The sequence below is a fragment of the Electrophorus electricus genome, chromosome 1 (assembly GCF_013358815.1).
Source record: "Electrophorus electricus isolate fEleEle1 chromosome 1, fEleEle1.pri, whole genome shotgun sequence".
NCBI classification, from domain to species: domain Eukaryota; kingdom Metazoa; phylum Chordata; class Actinopteri; order Gymnotiformes; family Gymnotidae; genus Electrophorus; species Electrophorus electricus.
In genome coordinates this window covers 32115068-32127364 of record NC_049535.1, presented here as the reverse complement: position 1 = coordinate 32127364, position 12297 = coordinate 32115068, and the positions used below count along the sequence as shown (strand labels likewise).

Genomic DNA, 12297 nt, shown 5'->3' with positions numbered 1-12297 from the left:
CCAGGATACACTAGGGTTAGAAGGCAATGTTCTGCTCGGAAACCTGGGGTCTTGTTACTTTAACATGTGCCACCTACCTAAACGTTGTTGCAGACCAAGTATACCCTTTCATGGCAACAGTATTCCCTAATGGCAGTGGCCTCTTTCAGCAGGATAGCTTTCTGGAATGGTTTAAGGAACACGACAAAGCGTTGAAGGTGTCGACTTGTCCTTCCCCCCAGATCTAAACCCCATGGAGCATCTGTGGGATGTGCTGGGAAAACAGTTGGCCCTACCTCACAACCTCCAGAAAGGATCTGTTGTTAATATTTTGTGGTGAGATACAAATTTTGTGCAGTCCCAGCCTCAACAGATTAGTGCTGTTTTGGCAGGGGACCTATACAATATTAAGTGGACTTAATGCTTAATATTAAATATGAGCTACATATATATACATGGTTTATATATATATATATATATATATATATATATATATATATATATATATATATATATATATATATATATATATATATATATATATATATAATTTGCTTGTTTATATATTTTATTTATTGATTTATTTATACTATGGACTTCTAAAACTCTAAGGGTGTAGATCAATTCTTTTTTGTTGAGTTTCCTAATATCATTTCTTACATAGCAACAACTGCCAATGCAAATAGTATTACAATGCCTTGTCATTGCAAAGGACAAATCCCTAATTCTGATGGTCTGAAAGTGTGCAACAAACCGGTCAGCGAGTCTGCTCTTGGTTTCTCCAATGTAAGGCTTATCAGATCTCTTACAGTAATACAGTAGACAAACTCCCGCAGTGATGGATGAGGAGGTATGGGTGTTGACAATTGTTCCTTTTGTGGCAGTTATTTTAGTGGCTGTGTTAATAAATGTACAGGTATGACATCTAGAGTGGTTGCAGGCCTTAATCATGTCTGTGATGTTTTTGTCTCGTCTGTATGAGATTCATAGAAGATCCTTCAAATGGGATGAGCTCTCTGCATCAGCCTGAAAGTGTTAGACTATATTATATAGTATTATATAATATTCTAAACAAATTCTAATGTGTTTATGTATGATATTTGCATGTATATATATATATATACATGCAAATATCATACATAAACACATTAGAATTTATATATATATATATATAATACACATGCTGCCCTCTCAGCAAATACTTTTCAGACTTTTCATTCAGATTTTTAATTTATCCTGTTATTTGTCTAACACAGCATTTAATTATTTCATTATTTTGTTACCTTCAGTTTATCTAAAACACAGAAAATATTAAAAGTAAACAAAGATTTTTGTCTCTCTGTCCGTTTACCTATTTCTCCTCCGTACTCGTTGTATTCGGCTCTAAATCTGCTTGTGGTCATTAGCTCACCGCTTTGGAAAGCCAACAGCTTTGGGAGCTGGTGTGGAGGTTTCCTCATGACAGCAGCTCCATGTTTCTTCTTCGACACAAACGTATTACAGTCCCTGCATTATAAAGCAGGACTAAACCCGAGCCGCCGTTAGTAGCTCGTATTCCTCCAGATAAAACTATACAACTCTTCATCATTTAAAAATGTTATTGTTGACTTTATTATTGATTTTTTTTTACATAATTTACATATTCCGTCGTATTCACAGCCCAAGTTCACACAAAGGGCCGCTTTTTTTTTCAGCATATTGATAGCCGTTTTTATTAAAGTTTGCGTAATAACGAAAGTTGGCTTTTTGGCTTATGTAACCTCCAGGGCGCGCCTCCGCAGGTCGCCATGTGAGAACCAAAGCCAATCTCTGGAACCCGCGCCGAGGGGCCGACGCGCTCGGGCGCAGATCACGCGTCTTTAGCTCTTTCGCTCCGTCAGATAAACGTCTGTAGGTCTCCTGTGCGTACGCTGATCGTAGCAATAAGAGTGTCGTGCTTAAGAAGTGGCACGCGATTGCATCTCTTTCGGTGTTGCGCTGTTTGCTCGATGTTTCGTCGCGCGACCCGACGTGCCGCGGCGGACACTTCGGTCCATCCGGCTTTGGCTGCGCGCTCCATCCTTTCTTGCCCCGTCCCTTCCTGCGCCCCCCGTCCCTGTCACGAGCTCTCTCCCCTCTCCCGTTCCTGTATACATCACTGTGTCTTTAGCACCGGGAGCGCGATACAGCCAGTGAACGGTGACCACGAGCGTTTAGTATTCCGTGCACAAGCCGGTTGGGGTGGGGGGGGGGGCGATGGAGAGAGAGAGAGAGAGAGAGAGAGAGAGAGAGAGAGAGAGAGGAGAGAGAGAGAGAGAGAGAGAGAGAGAGAGAGAGAGAGGGAGGGAGGGGGGAGAGTGAGACCGAGAGAAAAAAAAACAGGCTGTGAAGGCAGTGGAAAACAGAAGAGAAGGGTGAGCGGAGAGAGTCCCTGTTCGTTCTTCCGCGCTGTACTCGGTGGCATCCTCTGTCCCAGGTACAGTATGCGCTTTTCTTTGTTCGGGCCTCGTGATAACACGTCGCATGCGAAATAAGCACAGGGTAGCGGGAAACAGCTCGGGACAGAAGCGGTCGTACAGGTCTGTATCGTTTGGAGATCAAAACAGCCCAGTGGCTGATTGCGTTTGGCGTCCGGGTTATCGGTAATTCACTGGAGCGGGTATTGTGTGCGGACGTATGTGGAATGTAGTCGAGATTGTGTGCGTCCCCTTACGGTTCGTCTGTCTGTCCGGTACCATCGTATGAAGCTTCTCGCTATGTGAGTGGCGTAAATATTTTGAATGTATGTGATGCAAAATTCTTCCTTGTTTTCTAATGCCTAAACAAGTCAGAAGCATGTCATTGCTTTAACGGACATGTACAGACAGTGTGTGCGTGCGTGCGTGTGTGACATTTGCTCGTGCAACACATGAATAGGATTGCGTGAGGGGTTTGGGGCGTAAGGGAGTATTCCTTGCGCTATTTGCCTCTAAATTTCCGTTCCGATTTGACTGTAAAGCTGCAGGACATCATACAGCCCCAGCCCGTGTGACGAGGTGACGGTGGGAGACGTAAGGAGGAGTCTCTCTTTAACTCCTGCTACCCCACCCCTCTGCCCAGCCGCTTCTGGCACATCTGTGGGAGCGCGCGTCTATGCAAATGTTAACGCGTGTAATTCTCGCGGATCTTCTCGCCGATTCGCAGACGGCCGCGCGAGCGAGAAGCGGCGTATTCCCCCTCGGCTCATGGGCTAATTGTGACGTTGCTGAGCAGAGCTCCTTCTTTTCCGTGGCTCTGAGTGTGTGTGCGTGTGTGTGTGTGAGTGTGTGCGTGTGCGTGTGTGCGTGTGCGTGTGTGTGTGAGTGTGTGTGTGTGCGTGTGTTTGAGTGTGTGTGTGTGTGTGTTTGAGTGTGTGTGTGTGTGTGTGTGTGTGCGTGCGTGTGTGTTTGAGTGTGTGAGCGCACGCGCGTGCATACGTGTGTGCTAAATCCATACGCTGCCTCACAACAAAACCCATTACCCAGACAACCTTCTCTCTGTCTCTCACTCTATCCTTCTACCTCTCTCCCTCTCTCCCTCTCCTTATTCCTGCCCTCTATCTAAATGATCCATACCGTCCCACAGAAAACAGCCCAAGAGAGAGGGAGTCGTGGGGGGGGGGGGGGGGGCAGACTGAGAGTTGGACAGATACTAAAGAGAAGGGATACGAACAAGAAAGAAGGAATTAGAAAGAATGTGGCACCATGCACACTTTACATAGTGTTATGTGTGAGCATTGACTTTGCGCAGCTGATTAAAGTGTCTGCTTGTATGCATGTACATGTGCTTGTGTGTATGTAAGTTTGTGCTGTTTTTATGTGTGTGCTTGAATGCATTTGTGTGTGTATTTGTGTCTGTGCTATGTGCGTGCATGTGTGAATGTACAGGGAGCACCCAGCCTCAAACACAACACACACAAACCTCACACCCCAAAATTCAGCCATGAGCCTGCAGCCCAGACCAGGACTCCACTCTGCTGCGGTTTAGGGCCGGAGGAACTAGATGATAGAGGTGCTATTTGTGTCAGAAAGCAGGAGGAGGATGGAAGCACAGGACCCAGGAGCTTTCAGATGGGACCTTCACACACTCATGTGTTACCTTCATCTGATCCGACAAGCTCGCTGACGACACATTCACTGTCACAGCAGCAAGCGTGTGGCATCAGCCCGGTGTATCCCACAGCCTTGTGGTGAGTGCATCCTCCACTAGGAACAGAGATACCCGGAACTGTATGGAGGGCACCGAGCAGAGCTGCTGGAGTCCCGCCATCCGCGCACACTCAGAGACAGCAGGCAGGGCAGTGGCAGACAGAAAGGAGGCGGAGCCGGGCAGAGACCGGTGGAGAGGGCAGGGATGCTGGATTTTAGGTCTGCCCGCTCTGCCAAAGAACCTTGGAAAGACGCCCTCGTTTAGGTTATTTTTGTGTGTTAGGTCTGCGTTGAGATTACATAACTGAGACTGTGTGTGAATAGTCCTCAGACATATAAAAACAACAACAAACAAACAAACAAAAAAAAACACCACCATACGAAACAGACCAGGCCGAATTGGTGATGACACCGTTGATAAAACTGCGAGGAGAGAGAGAGAAAGGTGCAGTGTGGACCTGGGGAGGCACCAAAAGACCACAACTGCTTTAAAATCCGTACAGAATATGCTTAACGGGCTACCGTCTTTTGTCCATGGGGGTTTTCAGATCCATAACCTCACTAGAGAAGAAAAGGCTTAGCTGGGGTTTCTCATTTGCGATCAGTGCCAGCCACATGTTTTGGGGAGAAGGGAAGAGCTGAGAGACCAGTGGTTCCTCTGAAGTCCCAAGCATGGTACTCATAGGGGCTCGTACAGGCACATTGAGGAGAACCACGCACGACCCCTGCGATAGCCGGCGTATGCAGAGCTGGGAGGATTGATTGGTATTTGGTTAAAAGTGGCCACCCATGGCTGAAGGAGTGTCAGTGAGGCATCCTCAGCATGGTCTCGTGGCTTCCCCAGCTGCTGAACGCTCCCTAAGCTGATCTGATTTAGGGAAAAAAAACACATTTATCTACAAAAACACACAGACGCCGTGACAATGGTGCTGCTAAAGGGCAACACGGAAGCAGGGCTTGAAAAAGAGGCGGCTTTGACAGTGTTTTGGACGTGGTCATAGCTTTTACCGCTGAGCTGCTAATGCAGAACTGGTCTACGTGGAGAGATACTCTGTTGGAAAAAAGGTTACATTAATATTACTGTGTGTGTTTGCATGTCATATGTGTTAGATAGATAGATAGATAGATAGATAGATAGATAGATAGATAGATAGATAGATAGATAGATAGATAGATAGATAGATAGATAGATAGATAGATAGATAGATAGATAGATAGATAGATAGATAGATAGATAGATAGATAGATAGATAGCAAACATAGAGCATAGAGTGCACACAATAAACACTCATAATTACACATACAAATTTGTGCCTCTGTGTGCGTGGATGTGTGTGTGTGTGTACAGTGGGTCCTCTGTTTCCATTATTTTCGGCGTGAGTGTATGTGGCAGCCCCTCCAATGTGGACGTGCCACAGAGCCGTAGACAGCACCTCGGGGGGTTAGTAATTACGCCATTTATCACCAGCTGAAACACGTCCATCTCCAGGGCCAGGGCAGGACTGCAGACCTGGCCCTGTCCAGCTGTGGAATGGGCCTCTTTTCTGAAAGGCTGCTGCTAGCCTGTGGTGGAGCTGAATGGACACACACACACACACACACACACACACACACACACAGCTGGCCCAGGTATGCAGTGGTTCTGAATGGACAACTCCCCAGAAAACCCACTCCAGATTCCAGTGGCTCTGATTGCCATGTGTCTTCAATGCGGTCAAACTCCTGAAGGCTGTTATTGCTTTCAGATGTCAAGCCAATGACAGGATGCAATTATGTTTTGTATGGTGATTATTATTAGAAGGAATATTGCTGTTGCCTCCGGTGTGCAGGAATTGGGCTTGGGCACAACACACAAATAACCTTCCCCGTTTTGTTATTGTGCCACTGCTAATGGAATGGGTGAGGCCTGACCTGGCGGGCCAGAGAATCTTGCATTTGCTGATATTAAGTTTGTTGCGGAATGACTCATGGTATGTCAGTAATGTGTCATTTTCTGTGATTGTTTGGTGTTTGGGTTGGCTAGGTCTCTTTTGTGATTCAGCGGGTTGTTATGGACATTATGTTGTTTACCGTATGAGACCTGGTCTACCAATTAATCTCTCTCTTTGAAACAATGTTTATTTTTCCTTAATGGTAATTATTATTACAGCTGGTTTATATTTCGGTATGGTTTCCAAAAGACATTAGGTTACAGGTTAACTGTACTCTTATTAAACAAACATTGTACCATTGGCTTATGTATCTGTTTAGTTATAATACAGAGTTTCTCATCAAGTTGTTTGATTTGAATTTGTATGATTGGATATTGACCTTACAGACAATGTGGTCCCTACAGTGTGATTGGACTGTGGCACTTCTGGCCAGCTGGTCGCTTATGTGATTGGACAATGACCTTACTGGTTGCCAGGTCTCTGCTATGGCGTATTGCTTTCCTGACCGTATCGATCCAGAGCTGGACAGGAGTCAATGGAATGTCTCTGAGAGGTTTTGTGTTCCATTGTGCCAACGTGTCTCAGTGTTTGCGTCAATGTCACTTGTGCAGATTTCAGCAACACGATGTTTTCATACGGGGTCACTTTACAGCTGTCTCAGACACGTACATCACATATATGTAGAAATGACGTTACTGTGGCAGCCTGAAACAAAGTCATTTGTCTTAGACAGTAAGACTTCCGTTTCGCGAGTCCTGGTAAGGTATGGCAATACTGAGCCACTACACACACACTCTCTCTCTCTCTTTCTATCGCTCCCTCTCTCTTCCCTCTCTGTTTTTCTCTCTTTCTGCTCTCTCCACCGCTCACTGATCTCTCTGTTCTCCCTCCCTCGTCGTGTCTCTCCTTCACTTTTTTCCCGATCATCTCTGTTTTTCTTGGTATCTCTCCACTTCTCCTCCTCCCTCTCACCCCCCGTCAACTGTACTTCTCTGGCAATTCTGGCCAGCAGGAACCAACTTTGGTGCCAAGCAGTCATCTCTCATATTGAACTCTGCAGCGTTTGGAAGTCAGTCCCGGATAGATTTACCGATACCGACACAAGGTTCCAGAGAGGTGTGCAGAGATGCCAGTGAGGGTTATGGTTGGTGGATGGGATGGACCGGGGGGAGGGGGTTGGGGTAGGCTTTTTAATTCACTCTTTGGAAACCTTGCAAATCTCAGACTAATTTTTCTAATGACTGAAACATCTGAGATGGACAGATAAATGGAGCTCTACCTGAGGGAGCCTGATTCAGGTCAGGATTCAGGCCGATAGAGCGCACAGATGCTGAGAAAGCAGCTTGGAGAATGGCAGCCTGAGAGAGAGAGAGAGAGAGAGAGAGAGAGAGATAAAAGGAGAGCGAAAGGAAGAGTGAGAGAGAGTGAGATGGATAACGACGGACAAAAAGTATCGGACTGCATCTGTGTGTCTGTGGGGGTGCTGTGTTGGTGTGTGTGTGTGTGTGTGTGTGTGTGTGAAAGTCTTGAACTGAGTTTTGTTGTAAATGAACTTAAGTCTGTGACTGGCTGATTGATAAATTGGGGTAACGTAGCAACGAGCTTCACTGTGGAGACTCCGCCCATGGTCCAATGAATGACAGATGGCACCTTACAGACCAAGATAACGTGAGGAAGTGTTGTCAGGGTGACAGATGGACACACAGCTCCAAAAGAAGGGGCCATGTGAGACAGAGAGGCAGACGTCATGGTCTGATGTTGGCTGGAGACTCCAGAGAAGATAGGCGAGAACTCGATTAGCTGCACTGGCCGCGGGAGACTGTGGCTAACGGCTCTGTAATCTCACAAGAGCCACGCCGGAAAAGGAGACACGGGGAGTAATGGGAGAAAGATTGGAGAGGTGCAGAGAAAGAGATCGAGCGAGAGAGAGAGGAGGAAGGAGGAGTGCTGACCTGGTTTCTGCAGACAGAACGAGCTCAGACCAAAGAGGAACTGATATAGAGATCCTGTAGAGTCGTGCTCCAACACGCAGGCTTATGATACACTCCGCCTCCCAGAACAGTGAAATATTCCCCTCCCATACCAACACTAAACTCCGCCTCCCAGAACAGTGAAATATGCCCCTCCCATACCAACACTAAACTCCGCCTCCCAGAACAGTGAAATACGCCCCTCCCATACCAACACTAAACTCCGCCTCCCAGAACAGTGAAATATTCCCCTCCCATACCAACACTAAACTCCGCCTCCCAGAACAGTGAAATATTCCCCTCCCATACCAACACTAAACTCCGTCTCCCAGAACAGTGAAATACGCCCCTCCCATACCAACACTAAACTCCGCCTCCCAGAACAGTGAAATATTCCCCTCCCATACCAACACTAAACTCCGCCTCCCAGAACAGTGAAATATTCCCCTCCCATACCAACACTAAACTCCGCCTCCCAGAACAGTGAAATATTCCCCTCCCATACCAACACTAAACTCCGCCTCCCAGAACTGAAATACGCCCCTCCCATACCAACACTAAACTCCGCCTCACAGAACTGAAATACGCCCCTCCCAACCAATGGCACGCCCCACCTCTCAGCGTCCACCATGCTAGCTAAAGATCTGTTTCTCATTGCTGTCTGAGCATACCATAGGACAGGAAGGGTCAGAGAACAGCGCTGAACACATGTATACCTGTGCCTTGTTATGTTGCTTTGCCACAATAACCTTATGTTGTAACCTCTCTCTCTCTCTCTCTCTCTCTCTCTCTCTCTCTCTCTCTCTCTCTCTCTCTCTCAGTCTCTCAGGCAATGTTAAACATCAAACATTCCTCAAATCCAACAGTGAATCACAATCAACTTGAAGTTAAATGGAGAGATTCTACATTCCACAGTGTCCCACAGAAACTGACGCTGATTTAAGGACCAACTTCCTGAACCAAATCCCCGCTGTCTAAATGTTGCAGGGAGAGATATCCATGTCATGACTTTTTGCTCTACGCATCTCAAACACAGCACCACTGATATGAATTGTAAGGTCATTTCAAGCATCTAAAGTGATTTAGATTTGACTAGCTCACCATGGCAAGGACTCTGGGCCTCAACAACATTTTTCCTAAAACAACGACAACAAAAAAAGGAAAGAACAACTAGAGCAATAATCTGTCATTTGATCGCCATAATTGTCGAGAGCCTGCCCGTCCTTCTCTTCCTCTGATTCGTCGCTTCTGTTTCCTCCCTACCCACAAGCCCATGCTGTTACACAGGTGGATCGGTGTGGTTCACAAACCAACCAGCGTGAAAGCCATTATGTACTTTAATTAAGTCACTGGTGCACAAGCGAACTGCTGCGACTTCCTACTGGCCCAGTTCCTTAGAAACATAAACGTCTCTCGCTGGGTACCTGAGCGAGGTTGAGGGGGCTTGAAGAAAGTGGCCAGAGTCATCCTTTCCACTCAGGTGCCGTCCTATCGGTGTGGACGGTGAGGGCTGCAGCGTGATTGGCCGAGTCCAGGGCAGGAGTGCGATGCGGATTGGAGGATGTCGGGGGACTGGGAAGAAGACCTGTGTAAGAAGGCGCTGGTACTGGTGGAGGAGCTCTGCTTCCGCTCAGGTGGCTACAGCCACAGTGCCAGCTGCCAGGAGTTCAGCTACATGATGAGGGGACGCAACGGCCAGGTGGACACAGGTAACCACACACACACGCACACACGCGCACCCCTACCACACACACACACACCCCTACCACTCACACACCCCTACCACACACACACCCCTACCACACACACACACCACTACCACACACACAACCCTACCACACACACACACCACAACCCTACCACTCACACACCCCTACCACACACAACCCTACCACACAAACACCCCTACCACACACACAACCCTTCCACACACACACACCACAACCCTACCACACCCACAACCCTACCACTCACACACAACCCTACCACACACGCACACACACACCCCTACCACACACACAACCTTACCACGCACACAACCCTACCACACACACAACCCTTCCACACACACACACCACAACCCTACCACACACACAACCCTACCACTCACACAACCCTACCACACACACCACAACCCTACCACACACACAACCCTTCCACACACACACACCACAACCCTACCACACACACAACCCTACCACTCACACAACCCTACCACACATAACTCTCCCATACATACAACCCTACCACACACACACACACACACACACACACACACACACACACACACACACACACACACACACACACACAGCCCTTTCACAAACAACAGTTCCACACACAAACCTTCCACAAGGCAGGTTTTTCTGCACGGCACTTCTCACACACAGCGGCAAATCAAAGTCATTTACTCATACAAGAATAACAAAGCTTATTACACCCGGAGATCTATCACCTCTTTTCCAAGTAAAAAAGTTCTCTAAACTGTTTATTAAAATAGTTGACTTAGTTGACTCAAATAGACAAATAAATAAATAATGAAATATTAAAAATGAAGTAAAAGAGAAAAAAAAGGAAAAATCCATAAAAATGATGTTACTGGCGTAGAGCATGCAGAGAAAAAGGAGGAGTCAAACGTGAGTCTCCAACTGAAGAGTTTCATGAAACAAACACAAATAAAACTGAACATAAAAGTGCACTAACAAGAACAAAAGAAAGTGAGTGTAACATTCAGTGACAGAGAAACAGTCGCGCACACACACGGCTTAGAAAAGGATAAAACAAGAACATCACACAGGTGGTGCGTCTCAGCAGGCAGCCACCGCTGCTGTAGGCGGGGGAGGGGGGCGTCGTCACGGTGCGCGTCACCGAAACGTGCGCCTCATGGCATGACCCGGGCACGGGGCACAGAGAGCCCAGAGCCCCACGGCACCCACAGACCTGGGCGTGGCAACCACACACATCCCTGGAACATGGCGGCCACTTTCTTCATCCATGGGGCCTCCTCTCGTCCACGGAACACAGAGCCGGCGCCCTCTTGTGAGTGGGGTCACGGGCGGGATCAGGAAGGCTTCGGCAGCGACTCTTCTCCTTCAGGAAGTGCTCGGGTCTCGGCCTCCTCGCTGTTCGGACGAGGAGGCGGAACAGGTCTCCTGGCCTGCGGTGGCGGCGGCGTTAACATCCCAGGCAGGCACTGGGGACTCCGGGACATCCCTACCCACGCGGAGAGTTCCAGGGCCGAGCGGGCCTCTAACGCGCTCTGGGGAACGCTGCACCGGCACGCCAGGGTGCTGAGACCGCTAAAAAAGAGAGGAAGATGGGGGCCGAAGAAGAAATAACACGCAGACCCACAAAAAAGAACAACACAACCAAAAAGGAGAAGACAGACACTCGTTCTGTCACGGGCGAAAAACGTCCAGGAAAAAAAGTCGGAGGCAACATGAGTCTCCATACGGAGATAATAAAGTGAACAAAAGTGAAATATAAAAGTGCACTAATGAGAGATGAAAGCAGCGTAGCGTTCATTCACACACAAATGCCTTAGAAAAGGGACCGCATAAGAACATCATAACACGCAGAGCCAAAACAGGCAGGCATGTGAAACGTAAACTAGCAAACGTGTACACGGTTACCACCTGACTGAGGCGCTCGGCTGGAGGGGGATCATCATGGGTGACTCACATCGAACGAGTCTAAATTAATATCAAGAAATATAGTGAAAATAGCTAGAAAGGCTATAAAGTGTCAAATTACTCAAACGTATGAAGTGTTGAGACAAGATGAAAATGAAGAATGAATTAAGAATGTAGTGCTGAAGATTAAAGTTGCAGGTGCAGTGTTCCAGGATGTAAGAGAACAGTGTTTAAACTGAGCCGAGAGCGAAACATTTTTAGTTTCTATTTAAAAGCTTGTCTAACTGCCTCTCCGTGCTCAGTCTGTATCTAGTTCCTACTGGCCTGACTCATAATACAGCAGCATATCAGACAGATACACTGATCCTCACACACAACCCTTCCACAAACACAATCCTTCTATACACATAACTATTCTGTACACACAACCCTTCCACACACACATAACCCTTCTATACACACAATCTTTCTATACACACAACCCTTCCACACACAACCCTTCCACACACAACCCTTCTATACACAATCATTTTATACACACAACCCTTCCACACACACAACCCTACCCCATACACAACCCATCAATACACACAATGCTTCTATATACAAACCCTTTCACACACAACACTTCTATACACAC

General features: G+C 47.2%; 1 protein-coding gene across 2 annotated transcripts in view; it reads left to right on the top strand.

Moving 5' to 3' along the window:
* The first annotated feature begins 2316 nt into the window (after window positions 1–2316).
* syt3 (synaptotagmin III) overlaps window positions 2317–12297 on the top strand; it is a 41687-nt gene continuing 31706 nt past the window's right edge. The window contains exons 1-2 of one of the 2 annotated variants that reach the window (XM_035533548.1): window positions 2317–2434; window positions 8847–9734. In XM_035533548.1, the coding sequence (XP_035389441.1) occupies window positions 9587–9734 (148 nt within the window). In that variant the 5' untranslated portion in view covers window positions 2317–2434; window positions 8847–9586. The remainder of the gene's footprint in view (window positions 2435–8846; window positions 9735–12297) is intronic. The other variant, XM_035533544.1, reaches the window with a different exon arrangement.